This window comes from Heliangelus exortis, chromosome 2 (genome assembly GCF_036169615.1).
Source record: "Heliangelus exortis chromosome 2, bHelExo1.hap1, whole genome shotgun sequence".
Classification (NCBI taxonomy): Eukaryota; Metazoa; Chordata; class Aves; order Apodiformes; family Trochilidae; genus Heliangelus; species Heliangelus exortis.
This window is the reverse complement of record NC_092423.1, coordinates 68006793-68032927: the sequence shown is the minus strand read 5'-3', so window position 1 is coordinate 68032927 and position 26135 is coordinate 68006793. Positions and strand designations below refer to the sequence as shown.

General features: G+C 35.8%; 1 protein-coding gene across 6 annotated transcripts in view; it reads left to right on the top strand.

The window, feature by feature from the left end:
* EXOC2 (exocyst complex component 2) overlaps nucleotides 1–26135 on the top strand; it is a 118141-nt gene that overhangs the window by 46565 nt on the left and 45441 nt on the right. For all 6 annotated transcript variants that reach the window (XM_071736556.1, XM_071736560.1, XM_071736557.1 and 3 more), the window contains 7 exons: nucleotides 1217–1335; nucleotides 11953–12078; nucleotides 13903–14027; nucleotides 18029–18094; nucleotides 18347–18504; nucleotides 20055–20176; nucleotides 23856–23917. In XM_071736556.1, the coding sequence (XP_071592657.1) occupies nucleotides 1217–1335; nucleotides 11953–12078; nucleotides 13903–14027; nucleotides 18029–18094; nucleotides 18347–18504; nucleotides 20055–20176; nucleotides 23856–23917 (778 nt within the window). The remainder of the gene's footprint in view (nucleotides 1–1216; nucleotides 1336–11952; nucleotides 12079–13902; nucleotides 14028–18028; nucleotides 18095–18346; nucleotides 18505–20054; nucleotides 20177–23855; nucleotides 23918–26135) is intronic.

Sequence of the window (26135 nt, the reverse complement as noted above, 5' to 3'; positions counted from 1 at the left end):
ACAGCCAAACAAATCCAAGGTTTTATCCAAGGTCAGGGGTAATACTTTTTTTACTTCTTTTGTGTCTAAGCAAAGACTAAAGTCCCTTTAACACTAAGGAAGGACTGGAGCTCAGAATTTAGAATTCTCACCTTGTCAAAATGGTTGGTTGCGTATGGTACATCCAACCAATCTGACCTAACAGTTTATTTTTTGTTCAAGTACAGCTGACAGCTCTCAAACAAGACAGAATTTTCCAATACAGTTCTAATTAACATTGGGTATTATGGTAGTAATAGAGCTTTTGTGAAGGAGTTAAGCATTCCCTGCGCTGTGTAAGATAATAAATCAGTGTACTTCACCTTGAGCATCTTGAATTTTTAAATCTGTCCTGAGCCTCCTTAATGGAAAATGTAATGGAGCACATTAGATAGTAGAGCAGCTACTACTTTTTTGAAAATACTCTTAAAAGTACTGTTGGCAGATAGTCTTGAATGCCATGCGTTAAGACTATATTACTTCTGTGTTCTCTTTGAAACCACAGCAGTGGCTTTGTAGTACTCCTCTCTCCCCAAAGACAAAAGGTATCTTGCTTCTTTGTATTAGAAGTCCTGATCCTTTTCAGTATCTCTGTCCCCAGGCCCCTCCCCTTTTTTTCCCCTTAACTGTGTGTGCATTCTAATGCAATAAAAAAAACAACAACAAAACCTAAAACAAAACCAGCCAGGAGCTTGGTTTACATTTATTTGTGCATGTGTACATTAAATTAATGAGCTGCCAAAAATTAATTCATTCTGTACTTACTTGTTAAGGTTACATGATGATACAATCAGGACATACTCTGTGGGAAGAAAAATACCATATTTTATGTGCTTGAGATGTCATCACTGATTCCAAGTGAAACGTGAAGTAGTAAACTACAGCCTTGGCAGATAAAGACCTTGGTTTCCAAGTATTTTACTAGAGGCAGACCTGAAATGCATATTAATGTGATATTAAATATATGTGTGTTTGGGAATTTTTTCTACAAGTTTTTGATAGAATTTGTCTTAACTAAATGAGAAAGGGAGAATGCAAAGCTTGTGTTTGCATTCCATATGAGTGTATCTTTACAGCTATTCTTGGATTTTTACAATTATGTGGGAAAAAAAGCATTTCTAAGTACATCATTGGTCTGTTTAAATGAGCCCTCCAGTGTGTCAAGTCAGAGCTGTGATTTTTGGACTGGGTTTTACAGATATCTTTCTGATCTTCATGCGCCTGGGGACCCTGCTTGGCAGTGCATTGGTGCTCAACATCAGTGGATTCTGCAGCTCATGCACAACTGTAAGGAGAGCTATGTCAAAGAACAAAAAGGCAAGAATATATTTTTGTTTTATATATATTTGACACTTAGGAATTTGGCATTGCCCTTTATTTGACAAGTTTTAGTGTACAAATGATATTTGGGGTTTGGGGTTTTTCCCCCCCCATCAATTTTGATAGCTTTTTAGAAAGCTGAATACTGATTTGTATTTTTTTCTTTATTCTATTATAAAAACAAAGCAGCAGTTGGAGTTTTCTTTTTGTTTTAATTATAACTTCTAAGTTCTTTACATGGGAAAAGAATTAAATTTCAATCATTTATCTGAAGTTTACTGTCCTCTCAAAATACTTCTTTGGGGTCACATGAAGTTTGGATTGTTGTCTGAATATGCCAGTTGGCTTTCTTTGTCACAAGATATGCTGTTAATATATGGATATGCAGGGCACTGGGGTATAGTGGAATAATGTGTGATTTCTTGATATGCAGTGCATTATAACATGTTATTCTCTTGTTCTTTGTTCATGTGCAGTTTCCAAATCCAGGTGACAATGTCCAGTCACAGGCCTGTGTGTTGGGCAAATAAGATATTTAGATGGTGTTACATTGAGACAAATAAGAATACTTCGTCTCATTCTGGCTTTGTGTTTATCAGTGTTGCTCCTCAAAGAAATGTGTGCTCATAGGTGTTGCTCAACTTAGCTGCCAGTTAAGATCATCTTTCTCTTTCATTTTCAGTAGGGAATAGGTGGGAGGCCATTTCTAGTAGTAAAATCTGAACATGAGATTTTAATTTAGAAAATGACAAGTAGTGCCTTGCTTCTTGAGTAGTCTGATTGAATTTGCTTCTATTTCTGAAATGAGGAGGCATATTGGAATCTCAGCTCTCTGGATTTATAGGTAACTCCCATGTTTAGTGTTAGTGTTTATTATTGTAATGCTTGTGCTCCAGTAAATGGATGGCAAATGTATCTAAATTCCTTGTCTTGAAAACCTCAAACTGCTTCATGTGTTTCTTGCAAAAAACCCCTCCTTATCTCAGCCTTAATATCAAAGGAGCTGTAATGTTAGCAGCTTTGTTTGGCTCACAGAAGAGGGAATTTAAATAACTTAAATTCCCAGTAAATGTATGTATGAAAAGTTAATAGTGTATGTATGGAACAAATGTTAATGTATTATCACATTTATTAAGTTCAGTAAATTTAAATAGTTTTCTTCTAGCCTTTTATGTGGTCCTTACTATGATAGTTTTTGTACAGATTGTAAAATAATCAAGGATTGATCCTAGCGGATGGAATTTCTCACTTAGTAGGACAAAGGAAGATTGCTAAATGTGGTTTTTCCTTTCCATAGATCTTTAATTTTGGCATACATTAGACAGAAAGAAAAAAGAAAACTTGGAAGAATTGGTACTAACTGCCAAGTAAACCAATGCTGATTGTGATCAGACACACAGAATGTATTTTAATCTTCTTTAATAGATGTATGTTTTTCAAACAGGAAAAGTGGGCTTTGACTCATAGGTATCAAATTGGCTATGCAAGCCTTTGAGAAATCTAATCAACCTAAATAGGTCAGAAATGAGGTTTATATGGTCATAAATTCACAGTCTATTTTTAGGAGAAAATAGTAATAAATTTGCAAGCATTAGAGTCCTCCACTTAAAACATGCTTCAAAGAAAGATTTTGCCTATCAAGCATTGGGAGGAAGTGGTGGGCCATACGATTGATACTGTAATGAAAAGAGCATGAAATCTTTTTCTAGTTTTCCCTTCTCAACAGAGATAATAGACATTGCTTCTAGGAGATGGCAGTCTTCATATGGTGGACACTGGAATCAACAGACAGCAATTTTAGCCTTACCTTGAACATAGCAAAAATTTCTGGCTATTCTTTGCTTAGTTCTGCTGTGAATCTGTGGGTTCAAACTGACTGAGTCAGTGTAGTAAACTCAAAACCTCAGTAGCAGAATATATGTTTTTGCATTTGCAGACAATTTTTCAAGTTTCAACTAAGTTTGTGCCAAACATAAATGAATTCTGAGAACTTACTCATAATTAAGTCAATGATATGGCAAGCCAATGGTGTACTCAGTGGGACAAAATTGTTCCAGTGGTCTCCAGACTACTAGGAGGTTCACCCTTTAATTATTAAAACTAAAATAATTTTTTTGTGTGTATAAAAAAATATTATTTTCTATCATCTTTAAGAGATTTGGTGATGTATCATCTCACCCAGGCCTCTAGTAAAGGAAGCCAAGACAAATCCCCAGTATTGATAAGAACTAGATCTACTTTCCTGTGTCTCCATGGGTTCCTTATCTTTGCCTGATGATTGCTCATTTGTTAATAAATGTACTTGCAAGGGTTTTCTAGGCGTAGTTGAAGAGTACAGTGAACTAAGATGCATGCTAAGGTGATACAAGGTGCTATCAGAAAATTGCATATTAGAGTTGTATTTAAATAACATTTATTTTGGTTTCATATCTAAGTACATGTTTTTCATCTAAATGTAAATCCTTCACTCTCACTAGTGCTATCACGTGAAAAGTTTTTGGTTTTTTTTGAAGAGCCTGTTTATTACTAGAGATTTACTAATTTTGTAGACGTACTCTGCAATTATAAGCATGTCCTAGAACTGTAAATTATCATAGCATAGTACAGTCTCTGATGAAGACTCTGTGGCACATTTACAAGGCTGTAATGGTCTTTAGGTCTCTTTTGGAATTTGTTTCAGGGATTAGAAGGGCATTCTGTGTATTTCAAAACCTGTCTGTTTTCAGTTAATCCAACTTGTGTTGTTTTATCTCCAAAAACTGGAAGATATATTAAGCTGTGCTAAACTTTGTCAGATTATTTGGCAGCTTAAGGGCTGACAACTGCCAACAGCAAATTACTCAATTCGATATTTCCTTCAGCTTTTAATAGGCAGTTATTAATTGTAAAAGAAGCAGTAGTCTGATCATTAGCTAATTGGTTGCATATATTTCAACAGGTACAAGTAGGATGGTTAAGTTTCTCAAGGCCTGTGTATGAAGTAGTCGTATCAGCATTTTGGAGTGTATTTCCTTTGAGGAATATCCCTGTGCGTGTATTAATGTACCGTTTCCCCTCAGTCTTAAACAACCCTGTTGGTTTGCTGATTAGTCCTGACCTACGTAGATTAATGTTTTATTGTGTGCTCAGACTTGGCTGTTGCTACTCACCCATCATTGCCTTTAACCTACTTCTTGCTGTGTATAACCATAGCAGACCTTCCTCATTTGTGAGGCAAAAAAAATACAGGCAAATTACGTTCAAATTATGTGAAACTGTTGGAATCCAAGCCCACATGGTTTAAGGAGTGAGTGAATATGCATGCACGACAGCAGACCAAAATTCTTCTGCTCTGAAGTATTCTAAGTATGAGCAGCCAGGACAAAGAGACCAAACAGCGTAGCCAAAGTCATAGTGGGAGCATGAGGCAGCACAAGGGATACACAAATCACAAAGCTCTGTGGCTCATGTTCTTCTATTAAGGCTTTCTCCAGCTTCTCTGATGGTCAGAATCTTCTATTAAAAGTTCAGCTGTAGTTACACGACCCATGTGGAACTGGTTGGACCTCCAGCTCACCTGACATAATAATGCTTGTACATATACAGATTTATTTACTTTTTTGTGTTTCCTACTAATAGTTATCTGCTTTACCAATGAAATCAGCAGTTGTGCTCTGTCATTGATTTTTTTGAAACTTTTTTTTTTGTATGGTTATGAAGTTACTTAATGAAGCATTGATGGATTCATTTTGTAAATCTCATTGTATCCTACTGTTGCTCCCCCCTGGAAGGATTTGAAGCAGGCAGAGCCAGTTTGCTGCTGTTACTCAGTATGTAGACATGGAGATGCATGGGACTGAATAGACAGGAAAAAGCTTTTTTTGAAGGCTATGGATATAAAAATTAACATGGTGAATGCTCACTTGGAACAGTATTTCTGAAATCTCTAGCAAGATATAACTGAATAATAAACTGAATTGTGCTGGAAGTTTATGTCTGGTGTTGGCTAAAGTCTGAATTGCTTATTCTGAACTTTGAACTTATGATTTGTACAAGTCTGGGGACTTTCAGACCTGGTACCTGGATAGTAAATGGTTTCCCTCAATTAAGACTTCGCTTATTTGTAACCTGACTTGGCAATTCTCCTATTATTAGGGCATAATTGTTGTTTTCCACTATGGTTTATGCAGGAAGCGTGGGGGATAAAATGACGTAAAATGACACAAAAATAAATGTAAATAAATGAGGCTTGGTTTAAAATTTGCCTAGGGCACTGGGCAGATAGCCAAAATGAGTTAAGCAATGAGATTCTTAACATGAGGATCAGGGAAAGAAGCCATGGAGGTTAAGACTGTTTTCTGTGTGGCCAGTGGTTATTTGCTTAGACTTTAATATTGGCTTAGTAGGTTTCATGATCCTTTGAGGTAAAATGAATAAGGACTGTAATTCAGTAAACATCAAACCAACTAAAGACTTCATTTATTAAGAGGTTTTTCTGAGGCACTATGGAACATTACTGCAAATAAGTTATCTGTTAATATCCTTTAGGAATTGAAACTGTAATTGAAACACTAGCACAGTTCTACAACTGTTACTTTTAGGAAATATTAAAGTTCCCAATGTGGAGATGGCTCTCAAAACTGGAGTATACTGGTTTGGTCATTGTGATTTTTGTTGTACGTTTTATTGCTGGAAAAAAAATAAATATTCTTGCATCATACAGAATGTAATGCACAGCTTTCCACACATTGTAAAAAAAAGTATGCAGGGTTTTTCTGTGCCAGAGTAACAGCAGCTGTACATAGTGGGAAGGAGAGAGATGGATGCTTGCTCTTTCTTCTGTGCCACACTGAGATTCTATTCACCTTGCAATGAATGATCCATCTTTGTTAGATCAGACACTCCGCCAAGGCTTGTGTCAAAAGGGCCTTTTCAATTTGTTATCCTAGCAGCTGGTTCTCTTCCATTGCCTTTGCTTACTGTACATCTGGAAGAAGACTTCTTGCAGCTGGGAGCCATTTCATGTCTAAACCACATCCCCTGTCCATAGCAGAAATACCCTTTTGACAGCAGATGTCAAGCAAACCCTTAATGGGTTATTAATTTGAAAAAAAAAAAAATAAAAAATTATCAGTACCAAATTTGACACTGCATTTTTTTTTCCTCTTTTACCATCTGTATCTGTAACTTTGCTGTCATTTAAAAATTTTTGTTGAATCTGACATGCTTAGAAGTGCAGGGGGATTTCTTATTTTATATAATACTTGAAATAATATTTGTAGTATTAAAAAGACGGTAAATATTGTGATTTAAAAGCAGGCAGTAAATACTGTGATTACAAAGCAGCTCAGGTAGTTTAAAATGAGAATTGAAAATATTTAGTACTACTTAAGATAATGTGAAACTCTTGTCTCGCCAGAATTTTACCTCGGTGTCTGTTCTAGTCTTTTAATCCCTTATTTGGGCAATTGAGTAAAAGCAGGTTGTTTTCAAAATTGCTGATGATCCTAATGTCCATTGGAGCCTAGTGCTAGTAAAATGATGTCATTTATATTTATATGCTGAACTTGAAGCTTTTAGCTCCTTTCAGTCTGCAGGACTGACAGGAAGGCTTATCCCTAGGCTGTGAAATACTTAGAACACCACTAGAAAATAGAGCAATTACTCTTAGTGGTGCACTGAAAAATAATTTCATTATAAATATATTTAGTATAATGAACAGTAGCCTCGAGATTTAAAAACATTCATTTTCAGAGGTATTCCAAAAAGTTTTTTTCCATAAAGTGCAGCAATTTTAATCTTCCACACTCATCGCTTTGCTTGCGATACAACCCATTTTCTTCTTAATCATTTAAAAATGTCAGATTCCTAATAACTATTAGGTTAGGAAGAAAAAGTACTCAAAAAAAAAAAAAAAAAAAAAAGAATAAAATGTGGTCATTCATCTGTTGAGCACGTTAATTTTTCAGTAATTTCTCCTGCTCGCCTAATTTCTTGCCTAGACAAATTGAAATTCTCAATGCGGTATCCTTGAAAGGAAACTTATCCTGGTTGTGTCGGTGCAGACTCCAGGCACTGTGTGTTTGGTCAACAAGCAACAGTGGGTGGTCAGGCTGTAGCACAGGACAAGGGCCCGCTGTGCACAGGAAAAAATGTTCAAAGGTGTTTAAGGGTGGTAAGGAAGTCTGCCGCCCTTCAGAGAGTCTGAAGGCTATAGATCAGCCTTCCCTCACTATTGTAGCCTGTGAGAAAATGCACTGTAAAATACATAATGGATGAAAGAATACAGTAGCTGTATTCACCTGGTTGTACATCTGTAGTCGTCTTTTTTTTTTTTTTTTTTTTTTTTTTTTTAATTTAATCTTACTCCTATGCATGCAGGGGCTTTGCAGTGCCTGAAGTTTGATTTACCACGGAAAATCACGCTGGAAAACTGCTCAGCCTGAGATCAGTTACTTGTTAACAATTGTCTTTGTGACCACAAAAAGAACTGGCACTGTATTTCACCCTGACCAACCAGTAAAAAAAACTCTAGCTGAATCTCACGTAGGTGCTGCACCGAGCTGGCAGAATTGCAGAGCAGCTGAGGATGGATTAGAGAAGGGAGGTGAGAGATCAGTGACTCCCACCCTCTCCGCCTGTCAGAACTGCAAAGGGGAAAAAGGCAAGCAGAGGTGTGGAGCAGTGGATGTTGCTGCAGTTTTTACACTCAGTTTGGAAGTAGTTTAGAAATAAGAAAGCTGCTTTTAAGAACTGAAATAATTGACTTCTTTGGAAAAATCTATTTTAAGCAAACTTCGTGTCAGTTGTCTTTTTCACTGAGGCTGCAACATGCTGTGTGCAGGTAACACCTCAAAAAGTGGAGTAGAGTTAGATACATGAACCATGGGTACTGTAGGCACTCCAGTACTTTGTAGCAACTCCAGTATTGATAAACTCAGAATAAACCTGTAAGGAGGGGTCACCACAGGTGACTTTTGATTAACAGAAAGTGAAAGCACAAATTCAATAAATTATCTTCAAAAGCATTGCACTTTTTTTTTTTTTTTAATCGTCTTTTTGATGAAATCTTACTGCACAAGAATAGGAGAGGTCTGGCAAAACTGTTGAACTCTTTTCATTTCATTAAGAATCTCAATGGTTTTATTCCATTCTAAAAACCTTTAAAATGTCTGCACGCAAAAAGTTTAAACCCAGTAAAATCCTTTTAAAAAAGAAAAGTAGAGCAATGGTAAGATCCTCCGACCTTTTTATTTTATCTTGTGATTTTACAGTGGTAAATTTAATAAGGCTTTAATTATACTTCTGGCTTGTCATGACTGTTAGGTAGAAGAGGAGAATGCAGTACATTTATTTTTCCTGTGTTTCCTTGGTTAAATATATACTTGGCACTGGAGTCGCTGACAGATATGCTCTGTGTAGATGCTGTATTTTGGAAAAAATACTTCTGTAGCTTCAAAGATGCAGTATATTTTTTTTAAAATTAAGGTCTGCCAGGAATTTGTTGTTCTTGCTGTTTATGCAACATCTTGAAACCTGTTAGCGCAATAAAAAGTTAATTTCTTGAAATTTTAGGCCCTTTCCATCCTATATTCAGGGTCGAGGAATGTAGAAACTGTACACAAATCGATTAATGAATGGGCAGTAAATTATTATTTGGATAGTTTCTTTAGGTTTATAAATATTATTGTCTACAGTCCATACTAGCATTAATTCATTGTCATTACATTATGCTAAATTTAAGGTGCTGGCTCCGAAGAGGGAACTAGTTGGGAGGGGAGAAAAATTACTTGTAAGTTAGCTCTGAGTTTTTTACAAGACATTTGAGTTAGTGTGCAGTCTTCAAGCGCTATCTTCTGGTAGGGTGAAAGCAAGATCAGCTTTGCTAATGTAGTCCAGATGTTTATTAGTCCTGAGGGTGTATGAGCTGTTGTAGTTCCCTGCTGCTGTGTTATACTTGCTTGTAATGCTAGACAACCAATTAAGAAATTAGTTCATGTTAAACTTTCTTTTCCTGGTATGGCTGCAAACTGATGATGTGGTTTTTCTGGTGGAACAAGAGAGTATTCTTCATGTGTTTTCTGTTACTGGTGAATATATAAACCATTTAGACAGCATGGGGTTAGTGTATCAGCAGCAATACAGAATTTTCAGTTTTTCAGCTACCTCGAGCAAATGGTTTTAATTGAACTAATTCACATTGAGATGTTTGGTAAGTGTGTCTGTTTTTCTTAATTCTGTGGTTTAGTTGGCACTGTCATTTTTAGAGACCATCTGTTTACAAGAAATTCCTCATATTAACAAGGTGTTTGAAAGGTGAGAACCTAAATTCTATGCAAAGACATCAAAGAGGGAAGTTGGCATATAATGGCTTTTTCTAATTGTAGTTTTTGTGAAAATAGCATTGCCATTGCTGCACCCTTGGGTTTCTTTTAGTGTATGTATTAACTAGCAACATCTTTGACAATTCTGATTTGTCTTCTTGACGTAATTTTTTTTCAACCAAATAACATGCAGATATGTTGAATCTGAGTCAAATTCTTGTGGATGCTCAAGAACTATATAACACACTTGAAATTCTCAGGAACTTCTATACAATTTTATTTTGATTGTGGGTGGAATCTCTGTAAGATACTGAACCCTTTGTTTTTTTTTTAACTGGAGAGGAAGCAATTTGTTGTTTTTACTTCAGTAAGTTTGCTGGAATATTTTCACAGAAGCTGGTTGCTGCAGATTTGCAATATTTAAGATATGTTTTAGAAGTCTTGGGTGCTTAAATAATAAACGATAATTATCTATGGCCTCTCACAGATCTGCCACATAGGTAGTTGCTTAGTGTGTGTTCATAATTATTTGCACTTGTAGCGTACATACCTACTTAAAAACTTCTGAAAGCTTTCGCTTTTTACTTTCTTACTCTTATTTCTCTTTCATTCAGAAGGAAAAGTCTTTCCCAAAATTCTTTTTCAAACTCATTTTAGATCTTGCCTGTAGTGATGGTGGATCATACACTTAAATCACTCCAGCAGACTACGTATTGCTGAAAACTCATGAATTTTAAAGGTGTCATAAAATTGAGTTGGTTTTAATAAGTGATGTGGGAGTTAAGTAGTGAACAGAATGATAATACAGGCTAAAGATAGCATGTATGTTGTCACCAGGTGAGTTAATGCAGTGTGTCCATCATGACTATGAAAGATGTAGCAAGTTGCATCCATTTACTTAGGTGTCTTACAGTATGAACAATAAGGAGATGTATGGAAGAACAGACAGCTTGGTAATGGCAGTGCCACAGTGAAATCCCTTTTAAAGCCATAAAAGAGTTAAGGAAAGAGCAACTTCAAAAGGAACTAAAATCCCATACTGTCACCTATTTGAAGCTTGCAATTAAGTTCCACAATACTTAATATTGCTCTTTAAGCCCCAGCTGTTTGAAGTAAAGGGACTAGATGTATATTTTCTGATGCACTGCTCTGACAGGAGCATAAATTCAGAATAAATATTCCTAGAAGCCTTTTTACTTTGTGTTACTCTTGAATTCAAGTAGTTCAGTGTTACAGCTGGTCGTCTTACTGTGTGGCCTTCCTGCTATTTTAAGTGGTTGTAGGTATTGATGGAAAAGATCAAGCAATATAAACTCAAATGCTGAGACTCTCACAACAAAATTCAGCATGAATTACCAGGATAGGTTTCATCTCGATATGAGAAAGAAAGTTTCTCACTGTGAGAATAATACATCACTGAAGTAACCTTTCCAGGTTAGAATTCCTCTCAGTGGAGGTTTTCAAGATGCAACTGAGCACAGTGCTAGGTACTCTCGTCTAGGCTCCCTTTCCCACAGAAGGTTGGACCATATGATTTTTTGAGATGCCTTCCAACCTGAGCTGTTTTATATTTCTATGAGTTGTGATTAATTTAAGCTTAGCTGTTTCAACTCAGTTGACCAATGAAATAATGGTTACTTTCAGAAATGTATTTGTAAGGTAAAATGCATCAAGCAGCAATTTATATTTTAAAAGAAATATTGGCAGTGCTACAATACATTAAAAAATCATCATGGTCTGATCCTGATTGCATTATTGTTTTCCAAAACATACATGAGTTTGAGGGTGTCCACCTCCATCAGATTACATCATTGCTTAAGACTTGCTGGTAGTGACCTTCATATAGACAGGTACCCAAAGAAAAATTATTTGATATACTGGGAAATATTTAGTGTATTTTTAGATATGCAGAACTATGGGGTGTTTTACAGACAGTGCCATTAGTTCGTCTGCTTCATAATGGATGGATTCTGTCTACCTGACCTCTGTAGAGGTCAAACATCTAAGAAATAGTAGAACACATACACTCATTAGACTAAAAACAGGGAAGCATAGAGATTCAAAGAAATGTAATTCAAAAGATTATATTTCTCACATTATACTTAGGATTTTGGCTTTGCTACAAGAGTCAATAGTGGTATTATTGAATCGCATTAATATAGATGAACAAACAGTGAATAAGCAAAATTAAGTATGGGGTTTTTTAGATAACTTTTATCTTGATATTACTTCTGAATTACATTATAATTACACATGCAGCATACAGTTTCATGTAAAATCACTGTAACTTTTTCTTTTTCCCTCTCCCTAGGTAACTCATTGCTCCACAGCCCCATGTTAGACCTGGACAGTGAGGTGCGTCCGTCACCAATTGGCCATCTCAGTCAAACTGCCTCATTGAAAAGGGGCAGCAGCTTTCAGCCTGGCCGTGATGATGGTAGGCATCTGATTTATTTGGTAAAAACAAAGCTGCAATTCCCTATGTTCAGTGTGTGGTGCAGGAAAAAAACCCAAACAGAAATCCACACTCTGTGTGTTTGTTTTGGTTTGTTACTAAATAAAATACCTTCTTCCATGATTTACCATTGTGTATTGAAGGAATCCTTTGTGTTCTTTGCAAGCAAAGGGCAGGTAATAGCTGAAATCTGGTTCTTAAAATGTAGCAGTGGTAACGAGTCTTTTTTTTTTTTTTTTTTTTTTTTTAAATACATAACCATCCCCTATCATCCTTTGTTGTTGTGCTTTCTCTGTGTGTTTGCTAAGATGGCTCTCCTTACATTTGCATTTAATGTAAATTCACATATCTGGTACTTGTTCCCCCCATTCCGTAAACCCAGAAGGGGAGACACAGTGTGTGACAAAGCTTGAGCAGTGTGTCCACAACCAGCTGAGTCCCTGTGTGTGTTGTAATTGTCTGCAACAACAAGGTTGTTGGACACCCTTGTCCAAACATCTTAATCTCGGGAGTCTTTCCATGGTGACATCACAGGAGACAGAAAACATGTTTTTCATAGGATAAATCATTTCACGCCAAGTATTTTTTTGCAGAGACCAGGTTTTTATGATTAATTTTCTGACTTTGGTCTGCATTGATGTTACTCTTCTTCCAATTCAGTGGACTTTCTTGAAAACCCATCTATAAATATCTGAATTTTTTTACAAGCAATAAGAGGAAATGAAGGTAGTTTTTCAAGAATGTAGAATGAGGAATAATGAGAATTCTACATTCTTCTACTGCCACAGTGTACCTTCACATGAAAGACAAATTGCATCACAGTTTGAGGTTGAGTGCTTGTATTTCAAAATGAAAATTACAGACTCTTTAAAATATACATGTATATCAAGTAATACATTACTGTACTACCTTTACCTTTGTCCTCTCTCAGCCCTAAACCTTGCATGAAGTTGATTAACAACTGTTAAGAGCAAAACAGTAAATTGTTGGTTGTTGTTGGATACCATCCACTAACCATATACATGCAACATACAGAATATGGTTTATTTTTTCCTTGTTTGGATTCTTTTGCATGTTTCTCTGCTTAAATAGTTGCACCTAAGGAAGGCAATTCCAGTTCAATCAGTTATCTTTGCATTTAGAGTCTTAGTTATGGATCTGTACCTTTTTACAAACTGGAAAAGAGAAGTCTTCAGCAGGCTTTGCAAATTCTGCCGCCAGCAAGACTCAAAGAAAAGTGGATGATCAGAGCATCATAGTACTTCAGGAGACCTGTCTACCACAAAACAGGATTAGTTAGGATGAGTTACCTCAGAGCTGAGATCATTGGTGCTTAAGTGCAACGTGCTCACTGCATGCTTAGCAGCAGCTGACAGCTCTGCCATTCTTGTGCTTCTCCAAGCAGAAAGCCAAAGCAAGCAAACCACTTACAATACCTGCACAGGAGATGGCATTCCTAATATGCTATGATGCACTGCACTTTTTGACCATGATAAAAGACTGGCTGAATGGATTGTTAGGTGGATTGTATTAGAAACCCCTGAAGGAGCCTATTCTTCCTATGCTGTTATAGTGCTGGCACCTTTTAAGTTTATGAGAAAGGAACAAAGAGTTTGCATTTGTTACAATTATGTACACATATATGGACCAAGCCTCAGAAATTTTTTCGCCCCTAACTTAAGGTTTTTATATATACACTATGTATCACTTGTGTAATACAAAGTAATAACAAGGTATTAGTACATTTTTTATTACTAATTCCAAGGTTTTTTATTTTGCTTTTTCTGTCCCCTTTCCTCCTTTTAGCCTGGAGATACAAAGCACCTCAGCAAGTTGTATTTGTTGAAAAGTTGACAAAACTTGTTGTAAGTCAGCTGCCCAACTTCTGGAAGCTCTGGATTTCTTATGTGAATGGAAGTTTATTCAGTGAGGTATGGATTCTTCTATACAAATTATTTTAAGGAACAAAACTCCATAATAATTGTGCTTGAAGTATTATATTTGACTGGAAGAAATGACTGGGCTTATTTTAATCAGTGAGGTTTATAAAACAATATGTGGACTCTTACATGTTTGAGACATGCTGTGCTGACGATTAACCTGTCTTGCAATACTAACCTATAGAAGTGAGGCTCTTAATTTTATTTTTTAAAGAATAAAAGCATAAAATGGAATTACTTAAATTTCAGCCAGTGGTGTATCTGTGTGTATCTGTGTGATGCTGGAGTAAATAACTGTGTAGTTTCACCTCTTACTCATAGCTGGCTAGCTGCACCTCATTGGTGATCTGAAGTAATAGCAAATGGCATGAAGGATAGGGATATGTAAAGGACAAAGTCATACAGATTTTTTTTTTCTCTTTCTTTAGAATGAGAGTACTCATTTATTGAGCTTTAACTATTTGGAATTGAGGATAGGTTCGAGATGAGAATTGCAGAATAACCAAGGCCCAGAGTGGTGTACACAGACATAATATAGGGAGTTTAGTCTGGAAGTGCAATCAGCTGCAATCATCATTGCTTCTAGTCCTTCTTACTAAGATGATTTATTTTTTACAAATTATGTAAATAAAACATAATTATGATAATCAAGATTTCAGTTTTTGTTTGCACACTATTAACAGATTTTGAAAGGATGCATTTCATAAGTTATTTGTTGTGGGTTGTACACAGCTCACCATCATAATCATTACCAGATAAACATAAAAGCTTTTGGGTTTGTGTTGTTGCTAAAATTTGGTCACAGCATTTCATGTTGTGCAGAGCGTTTTTACAGAGACTTCTAGTCCTCAAATCATGTAGATTCTTCTTCAGAGGGGTGACTGGGGTGGTGGCATATTCCCGAGGAGCAAGTCTGACAAAAAAACCCACAACTGGAGTGTGATGAAAGGCATCTCTCTGTTCCCTCAACAAGTGATAATGCACTAGATCACACCTCATCTGCATTAGCTATCAGTAGGAAATCCTGCTGACAGCAGCTTGGACTCACTCATCCTGAGTCCTAAAAGAACTCTGAAGACGAGGTCTGTGAAGAGATGTAGAGACAGTTCTAATAATCTAGAGCAGGTGGAAAATAAACAAGCTTTTGCATATGCGTATTACTCAGATCAGCTTCTATGTTGAACCTAAAATCTGTGCATCTAAAACTTTCTGTTCCACTGTTGCTGCATCATTTCACTCACTGAATTTTTTTTTTAACCCTGAAGTTGTTACAGTGTCCTGCTGTGCTTAAATCATTAAGTTATCATAGTCACAGTATTTCACTACAAGCTTACCACCAAAAGCAGAACAGCCATAGCTATCCACCATTCTTTGAAGCTTTAGTAGAAGATGAAACAAGTTAACCCTGGGAAAAATGAAATTTGGAAATTTATTTTGTCATTTTCCCTTTCTCTGAATACGTAAAACTATAATTTCTCAAATAGTCATACTGTTTAGTGCCACTGTCTTTAAATCAATGTAACATTTTGATACAATGGTGTTAATAGGTGTTTATACGTTGACCACAGTATACAAATCATTATAGCTCCAGTGGAATGGATTCTAATCATAATCCTCATTTTACATGGTAGAATCAGAAGATACAACATTCAGTGGAGGAAGTGGAATCAAGAAAAAACCTTAGCGCTGCTGACTTTCACAAAAATAATTCTTTTCAGAAGGGAATTGACAGCCTTTATATTTGACAACAGCAGCATTGGAAATTACACTTTACACATTCGCCTGTTCAGTTTTTGTGATTTTTTTTTTTTTCTCTGAGTACAATGAAAAAGTAAGCAATTTCTAGAAAAACAGACATTTGATCTGTAAACAAGGTTGAGAAATTCTGCTCATGAAAATGACTGCAAGTGGAAAATTCAGTGATCCTACATCATGTCTGACCAAAACATTGTTCCATGTATTTTTTTTTTTAAACAAATAAAATAGGAGGGAGTAGTTTTCATGCTAGTCTCTAAGGAACATCTACTTTTCTTTTGAGCCAGATTCTGAGCTTGTAAAAAATTTGATTTCTTACACATACATTTGATTTCTTCTGCTCCTTTCATCTTTATAAAAGCCCCTCAAGAGCTTGGGGAGTGAGGAGGGATTGTGCCCTCAGCTCCCTTTGTATGTTCTGCACACCGTAGTCATCTGAGAAAGAATGGAAGGAAGGGATGGTGTAAACTTCTTCCAGAGCATCTAAGAATACCTGTCGCCACATCACTTCCAAAACTGAAGGTTTATATGTTTTTCTGTCAGAAACCATACAGATTTTAATTGTTCATGAAGGATTTTTTTTAATATGTTGCTTGTCACACAGGAAGTAAGGTGATAGCTATGGGTCTTTAAGAAAAGTCCTGTGAAAACAATATAGAAGGTCATTTTGGTTATCTTGTTCAAGTCTTGAAGACATTTTAAAAATGGGGAAAGAAATTCCCCACATATGATTAACAAGCTTCATTTATTTTCTCTTGTTCCACTTGTAGGTTTTTAGAGGGGTGTTCTTTTTAGTTCTGAAGAGTTAGCTAGTATAACTTAAAATATTGTCAGTTACAGATTTACGTGGTATTTTCAATTGTTTGTAAAGTTGAGTTCTTTGAATCACTCTAGGTGAAATAGTGAGTAGTAACCGTTGGTCTTACCACAAAATAGTTTTGGTCTGTCTGTGCAGGAAAGGTTTAAGATTGGCCTTTAGCAAAAGCACTAAGGAAAAAAAAAAAAAAAAAGAAAAAGAAAAAGAAAAGATATGATTTTTATTTTTTTCTTGTTCTGTATTCTGACTGTAAAACAGTTTGAATTTTAAATTGATGCCTGAAGGTCAAAGGAGTGCAGCTTATTTTCTTTTTAAGGTATTAGAGGAGAGAAATGGGTAATATATGCAGCAATAACTCATGTTGTTGTCCTTGTCTGAAACTGTACATTTCAGAACTTTAAAATTCAGGATTTTCATAGCTATGTATTTTCCAAAACTGCTAAATAGGGGGGGCTGGGGGGTTCCTCTAATTTTTGCTTACCTCAGATTACTTGTTGTACCTTCAAAATCTAAAATACTTTAGATGAAGAGGGAATTGGAAAAATAGACCATTTCAAATTAATGACTTAAAAGTAAGCCTACTGTCATTAAGAACACTCTTGTCATGTTATTGCACTTCTTGTCCAGTAGATGTTGCTGTACATACATAAAATTGGATATTTTCTAACGGTAAAGTTCTCCATCTGCATTTAAACAAGTACCTTGTTTGGTATAATTTACTCTCCTGTGTTCTCAGGAGACTCCACAAAGGGCTAGAACTACAAACAGGAAGACTATTAGTCAAACTATGTTTTTTTTCAACTGTAACTGTCTCCTGCAAAGTGTACTCATGTTCCTCGGTTTTCAAAGAAATGAATTGGTCATGGAGATGCTGATAATTGTACAGAGTCTCTTTTACAGTTACTTGAATAATTCAAAGAGTGTTGTCAACAAAAAGCTGTTTCTAAAAACAAACAAAAAAATCTCAACCCTCCCTCTCACATTTACAGTTCCACATTGCCCCAGTTCTAAGAAGTGTCTCCCACTTCACACTGGTGCTCTTCTCTGGGCAGCTTCCATGCTGAGAAAATAGTTTCTTCATATAAACTTGGTGCATGATTGAACTGTATATGTTTATGTTATGCTCTCACAATGTTAGTGAGAGCAGTTTGTATTGCTTGAGCTAATCTTTCATGCTTGTCTCTGACTTGTGTCTTAAAAACATATTGTTCCTCAATTAAACATTGCCATGCTGACCCACCGCGAGTTCACTGAGAAATACATTTATACTTTGCTTATTGTGATGCCATGAGTTAGTTTTTTATAATTGCATCATAAACCCATAGGTTTTCACTTCTTCACTTTGAAACCATCTTTTTCAGAATTATTTTAACAGTGGTTATGACATACTTACACTTTTCAATTTTTTCATTTTCACAAGACTGAAAAATCTGGCCAAATGGAAAGATCAAAGAAAAATGCTAGGCAAAGACAAAATGATTTCAAGGTAAGTGATGGGAGGGGGGACACCTTACCTTCTTTCAGTTGTTCTTCATAGCAAGGTGCTTGAGTGTCACCATGCTGAAAATCAGATTTTGTAAATAATCTATGCACCCTTATACCTCCTCATTTGCTCTTTACTGTGTGAAGCCACCTGTAAATCATACAATCTAAACTATTGTGTATAGCAAGTACATGGCTGCTTAAGCACCTTGGTAGAGCTTTTTGTTTGATTTTCCTTTCCCTTCTTCTGATGCAGAAAATGATTCAGGAAGTGATGCATTCTCTGGTAAAACTTATCCGTGGAGCTTTGCTTCCATTCAGCCTCAGAGAAGGAGAATCAAGACAGTATGGTGGCTGGGAGATGAAATCTGAACTGTCTGGCCAGTGGCTAACACATGTTATCCAGACTGTAAGGTAAATGGATCTGTGGACATACACAATGATGCTATTCCTGGAATCCCTATGCTTTAAGACAAATTGTTTTATTTATTGCATTAAATACACCAAATAGTGAGACTGTCAACATTTTAAAAAATGGAATTACAAAAAAAAAATATGACTGACAGATTGAGGCTTCTGTATGCAAGTAATTAATAATGTTTCATGATACACCCGTATTATATAATGATATATGTATTTCTTTCCATTGCATCTTAGAAAAAAGTTTGAATAAAATAGGCATGGAGCATAGACACTCCATGAATGAAACAGGATTTGATTCTTTAGAGTAGAAGGTGATTATCTGCTTCATTTGCTACACATCATCCCATTTCTGACAAAATGGGTGAAAATAGCATGCTTCTCACTATATCACTGTATCATTCTTAAATAATAATTTACAGGGTTTTTTTATGGAAGGTGATACTCCTGCTTATATTGTAATTCAGCTTATAATTACGTTTATAAACATGTGTACATCATTAATTACAAAATGTCTCATTAATATGCAGACTTTGCTTCCTTTTGTCTGTAAAAGATATAAGAATTGTCATTGTCTTTTTGAAACTTGAGTAATACCTGGATATGATACTATACTTTTTATCTGCAGTTTTCAAAGTTTATAACAAGCAAAGCACAGGAAGAAAGGAAAGGGGTATAATCAAGTATAGATATTCTTATTGTGGATGGAACCAGCAATGATACACACCTGTTGTCAAGTTAACAGACTTTCCTGAAATCTATTGTCAGTTATATTATCTGTACTTTACACATTTAGGAAAAAAAATCTTCATGTGAAGTTTCTTACTCTGGCTTAATTTTATAGAAATCTTCCAATTTAAGAAGGAACTAACCTGGTATTTGTTGAAAAGAATACTATTCTTTGCAAGCATCTGCTGTGTTACTATTTCTAAAAGAAAAAATGTAAATCAGTGTTTCCATCCTCAAGCTATAGCAGCTGTTGATTTGTGCCCAGTCAGAGTTGGGAGCAAAACAGTGATTTAATTTACTCTTCCCTCAGCAGGTGATGCAGTAGCTGTCTTTTGACTATTGAAAGGTGTGTACTCCTGGCAGTGTGATACACAGCCACATCAGTGTTTATGGCAGCTTGGTGGCTGGTGCTGTTGTAACGTGGGTAAACAGCATCTCAGAAACCGTGCTGGGGACCTAGGATTTGATCTAGGACTTCCCATGCAAACAGCAAAAAAGCTTCTGCTCCAAAACTGCTATTCTTCTTGCGACAGGACAGGGCAGGCAGGGAAATGAAAGAGGACAATGTGAAAGTTGGCATGTTGCTATGATGACATTATTGTAGTGTTAGAAGAGAACAGATCTGTATTTGCAAGCTTCTGAATTAAGCAAATAACTAATCTGCTCTGAATGGGATAATAGATGTTTAGAGTCACTGCAGATGGAGCTACTGTGTTCATATATGCAGAAATCATGTAAAAAAAATTCAACAAAGTTATATAAGCTTAAAGAACCCTGCAGATTTACACTTCAATCTAACTTTATTTGCTTTCCAGGCTTAGTTCTGAGTCTCTTACTGCACTTGAGATACCCAATGATATGCTTCAGATCATCCAGGATCTTATTTCGGACCTTCGTGTTCGTTGTGTGATAGTGACCTTACAGCACACAGCTGAAGGTAAGAAAAAGCTAGAGGTCCTCTTGCCTGCTATAATTTTTTTCTTTATTTATTTTTTTTTTCTCTTATTTGGCCTAATAAGGCCAAACCATCTTCTCTTCAAGATAACCATATTTTTTACAGATACTGTAGTGGCAGTGGACTCCTGAGTTCTGTAATATCTTGCAAGAGTTGCTCAAGAATGTAGCTTTTCTGACAGAAATGTGTGTTGTAAGTCTTTTCTTCCCTTGTTCTAATGAGCAAGGGAAGAATTGTTCTAATGTTCTAATTGTTCTAATGTTCTAACAGTTGTTTACACCCTCCTCCTTTGTGTTGAGATGGTTTTACGATGCAAGTGATTTATCCTGTTATGGAGCTTCCCCATTTTGAAAAAAAAAATGCTAATTTTTTTTTTTTTCTTTTTAGTTTTTGTAAAGAGTGAAGAATTAAATAAGCAGTGCCTTACGTCCAAGAAAAAAAAGAAATTCCCAACCCTTCATGAAGCGTCATAGTTGTGTGTTTTCCAAGTCCTTTTACTAATATTATAATCCTCAGCCTTCCTAGTATGTACATAGGTTTTGACATAAATGTCTGGATCACCAGGGCCAGTAAAACATACTCTAAATGTAACTTGACTGTGTGCATCAGAGGGCATTCATCTTACCATCTTGTATTCAACTCTGCAGCTTGTATGTGAATGAAATAAATATCTCCGAAACAATGTCTATCTCAAAATCAGGGCAGACTGATGTACTAATTCATTTAGCAGGGATTTTTTTTCCAAAAGGCAAATTACCCTCAATTTTTAAATAAAACGGGCTTTTTAGTCTTACGATTTAATCAGTTTTTAATCTTTAACACATGATTCCTCATCATTTTGAGGCTAACATGAAGTGTTTTATTCAAGCCTTAAATGTGCTCAGCACAGCTGACTATATTAAGCACATTTTAAAACTTTTGGTGACAACAAATTGTGAGGTTTCTGTATTTTAATACAATTTGCATAAGCATTTAATCTTGGCTCGTAATGCTTTTACTTGAAGTAGGAGGAAATCTCTTTTGCTTTTCTTCAGTTAGCACAATTGAGATCAGTTTGTGTTTGGCTTTTTTGGCTTTTTTGGCTTTTTTTTTTTTTTTTTTTGGTCGGTTGGTTGGTTTTTTTGTAAATGATAGGTGAAAAATATTGTTCTGGGGTTTTTTTGTTTGTTTGTGGGTTGGTTGGTTGGTTGGGTTTTGTTTTGCTTTGTTTTAAATTGACCTGAGGATGTCCTGTTGGACTGACTACCTGGCCTCTGTCTAGCAATTCAGATTCCTCACATTTCCTGACTGTTTCAAAGGAAGGAAGTATTTAGCTTTGAACTGTTTGGTTGACAATCATTAGCTTATCAGATCTCGGTGTGCTATGCACATAGCTTCTCCAGTACAGTCCATAGAGCTCTGATTCATGATTAATGATGAAGCTCTCAGCCAAAAGTCAGCTGTCTTACTAGTCCTGTCTACTTGTAGCATTAACACCAGTAGTCCTGTTCTTTCTTCAGATCCAGAGTTTCTGCTGCTTTTGTTCTGATTTTCTGCAATTATGTTCTGATTTCTGGCCACGGACGTTTTGTGATGAAAAAAGCCTTGTGGTAGTCAGTTCCCTAGATTTTTATTGAAGCTGTTTTACCAGTCTTAGTGAAAATTATTCTCCATTTGGTTGGAACAATTTCATTCATACCTTTATTGAATCAAAAGAGATGAGATATGCCTTAAAAATCATAGAATAGAGTCATAATAAGATGCTGTTGTGTTACATTGTCTGGTTAATATATCTCTGTCACTTAGTCAATATAGCAGCCTTCCTTTACTGCTTCTTCCATTCCCCGTCAGTGAATCAATTCTATGTATTTGGCATAGCAAAACCAGGAGAAAAGCATAAAACAGCCTGCCTCTATAGTGACTCAGTCTATGTTGTTGCACTACATGCCTTATCTATTTTTGATTTTTTTCTTTACCAGCTAAGGCAAAATTGTATATGTTGAATGTGTTTAGAGAGTTTTTCTGAACAGGGCCAGGTTAATTGGGCCATTGGAGAAACTCTTATTTTTAGGGAACCTATGAAAGAACAGTTGGTAGGTGTTCTTATAGAGCTTCTGTAAATGGATCTCAGGTGTAGTTGTATCTCTAATATTAGAGGCATAAAGACTTCTTCTGAACTTGAATCTCATTTCTATAATCTCTCTGAAATATGTCCTGCACAGACTGCTGCTATGAAGTTCACTCTCATCTCTTGTTGCATGTTGTAGGTTGGTAAAAGCATTCAGATCAATTAAAATTTTCAATAGGGCACTTTATCATTAGCTACTTAAGTAGAACAAACCTGTCTACATAGTTTTCTTGTTGTCTTATGATGTACACTGTGTGCTCATGCTGGCTCTGAGAAGCAATCTGAGTTCTTTCTCATATGTGATCACTGTGCATAAAGCCAAATTATGTCAGTATCAGACCAGACAGGGAGTTAGATTACAGGATGTGCATTTGAGTGGAATTTGGTGAGCACTGAAATCTGAGAAAGAAATTTCTTTCTTTTGTATTAGCTCAGAACAGAATACAAAAGTTAACAGCCACAGAAGCATGTAAAAATTGACCATGCAATCTAAAGAATGTGAGTTGGATTAAGAGTTTTACTAAACAGGGAAATGAACAGAGTAGTTATCCTGTGCAATCCCTGTGCAGTACTTTTTTATTCTTGCTAAGACTATTATTCCATAAGATGTAGAACTGCAGGGTATGACACCACAGCCAAGCTTCTTAGTTTAACTAATTAAAGCACCAAAATAGTGAAGATATCTTTCAGCATTAATTAGTTATTTTTGGGGGTTTGGGAAGCGATGTTAACTTACTGACATTTTTGCTCATTTGGAAGGTGGTTTCATGAGGTACAGGAACTTCTGATGAGCAATTTCTGTGTGAAAAACTGGCAAAGCCCCCACAAACTGTTGATAAGTTGATTAAGCACCAAAACAACCCGATGGTGCAAAACATGTGCATTCATAGAAGGAAGTTGTTACCGTACATGAGCTTTGGATTCTCATCCAGACCTGCCTCCTGTTAGCTTCACCAAGCCTACAGGAGTTGGCACCTTCTGGGTAGCAGAAGAGTGCTTTTTGCATATGCTATCATGTATTTTTGAGGAAAGTCTAGCGCCATAGATCTTTGACCATGAGTGGGGACTCTGAGTCTCTTGTAGTTATTAAGTATGAATTATACGGTGTCCTTTTTTTCTTTGCTAAAATGCTAGGCAATGGCTCTTTCATTTTTAATTAAGAGCTGGCATATAATAGATTAGATACTTGGGTTCTTAAATGCAGTATTTTATGCTATCATAAAAAATTTACAAAATTAAAACAAACCCAAAGCCTTTACAATATTCCTTTAATTTTAAGCTTTCCAGTAAAAGATGTGCTTCAGGTAGCTCTTGCCATGTATCACAGATATGCTTCTCTATGCGGTGTCACCAGCATAACGTGTACAAGTTCCATTCTTAGTCATTTGAGAATGCTGAAAGCTTTGAAGCTTTTAGTGCTATTTGCTTGAATGCCTACTCATTGCAGTCCCAATGTCTGTGGTCTGTCTTTTCAAGTTCAAGGAGTTTTTAATAATGAAAACGAATACCTACTTTTCCTCCCCACCTCACCTCCCCCTTTGCTATGTCTTGCAGATATAAAGAGGTTAGCTGAAAAGGAAGACTGGGTTGTTGACAACGAAGGTTTGACATCGTTGGTGGGTATAATTATGTGTCTTGCAAGCACTTTTTTTGATTGTTTTTTGGGTGTTTTTTGGTTTTTTGTTTTTTTTTTCTTTTTTGCAAGTGTAGGGAAACTTTTTCATTGAATTATTTGAACTTTGTCTATACTTGTGCATACATATTTGTCTATAGTTTTATTAATATGTGGAAGTACGGGAATGTTTTGTTTCATTAGTTGCTTATTTACAGTACTCAGAGAATACTACAGAGCACATCACCAAACACAAAATTTGGGCCTTTTTTTTTTTTTTTTTCCTTCCTTTTCCAAAATGTTTATTTGTATTACTTAAACTATTGTCTGAAGTAACTTTAAGTGATAATGATGCTATTTGATAACAGTATTTTTGAAGTTGCAAAAGTAAAATGAAAAGTTAGTAATACAGTAACCTCTTAAGTGTGCTAGGATAATCACAGAGAAATTTATTTTTATATTTTATAAGGAATAGTAATTATTTTTTTAAAAAATGGATAAATAAAAGCTTTGTAGATTTGAGCCATATATTGACAAAAGTAAGTAGAAATTGGGAATCGAGCTATGTAGCATGACTTCTCTACCTTAAGTGGGGTTATTTTATTGCATCAGTGTAATTACTGCAGGTCTCATGTGTGATTTCACTGAAATAATAAATAATTTTCATAGTTAATCATCTTCTTTTAGGGATGGGTTGCTAAAGTAAAAAATTATTTTTGAGGTCACAAGTTCAGTTCACATCAAAATGCTTCATAACTTTAGTAGACACACTACCATGAGATTGGTCTGTAGCTATATAAATAGGTCACTTATATGTTATAATGAGAAATTGAACTGAAAACCAACTAATTTAGGAGATTGCCTACACACAGTCAACAAATAACATGAAACCAAATTCAGATAAATAAGTGAGATGCTTTCTGGAAATAAACAGTAATGAGTAATGCCTAAAACACAGCAAGTGTATTGTAGGTGTGACTTAACAACAATCTGTGAAAGCAGAAAGGGCCTGTGGGAGGGAGGGTTTCTTTGAGTATTATCTAAGGGAATGCTCCACAGACTTTTTTAGTTTTTCTTACTTGCTTCTGTAAATATGTGGTTAAAGTTGAGTAGGAGGACATTAAGCAGTCACAATATACACATTATAGGAAGAAGTGGTGTTGGGCGATTGTAGTAGTACAACCAGACTTAAAGATCCTGGTCTTGGTTTCAATTGCCTCTGACTTGGGCAAGTCCCTTTTTCTGTTTTGCACTCTATTTATCTGTAAAATGGAGGGAGGAGGCAGGAGGCAGGATCTTAGTACCCTACCCCATCCTTGTTTAAAAATGCTTGAGTTGTTTTCACACAACGCCCATGAACAAATTCCTTGTGTATAGAACTGCCCTAGATACCTTTTGAGGTTGTGATTGAAACATGCCAGTTTTTAATGGTGACGGTTGTCTATGTTTTGTCATAGCAAGGTTATTTATCTACTAGAGTTCATTGTGATAATATTCTAAATAATATTATAACACTACAATAACACTGTATAACACTATAAATAAGGGCCATACAGTCTCCATGGAGACGTTTTACTGTTAAAACATAAACTGTATTTAAAAGTTGTAGGAAGTATTTGTTGAAAACCCCTTTAGCATTTACATTCCAGGTAAAAGGTACAGTAAGACACAGAACCAACTTTTCTTACTTCCTTAGTATCCGAAGAACAATGTAGATGTGATGTTTTATTGCGTGAAAACAGGAAAACAAGAGTAGCACATTACTGCTGTTCTTTTTTGTTTAAGCTGGTATAATAAATACAGATTTTCTTTGTGGCTTTTCATGCTTTTTTTTTCATGCTTTCACTTTGATATTCCACCTCCACCCCAGCATTTAGAGAAATAGATGTTAGTCCTCAGCCTAAAGTTGGTGACATTGTATAAACTATCTACTGGGTTAAAAGTTAGAAACATTTTTTAAAAGTTAGAAACATTTTTTAATCCGCCCCTTTGGCCCAAATCCAAGAGGATGATGTCCCTCTTTTCTAGACAGTGACACTACTCTGCTTCACATTGCCCTGTACAACAGCTTCCTCCCTGGTACCAGCAGGCAGGCTCAGCCCCATTAAAAAAAAGTTGTGACTTAGCCGGGAAGAGAGAAAAACAGGGAAAAACTGCCTCATGACTGATGCTGTGAACTTGTTTGCATTTTCAGAGTGAAGTTGATACATGCAGCAAGACAT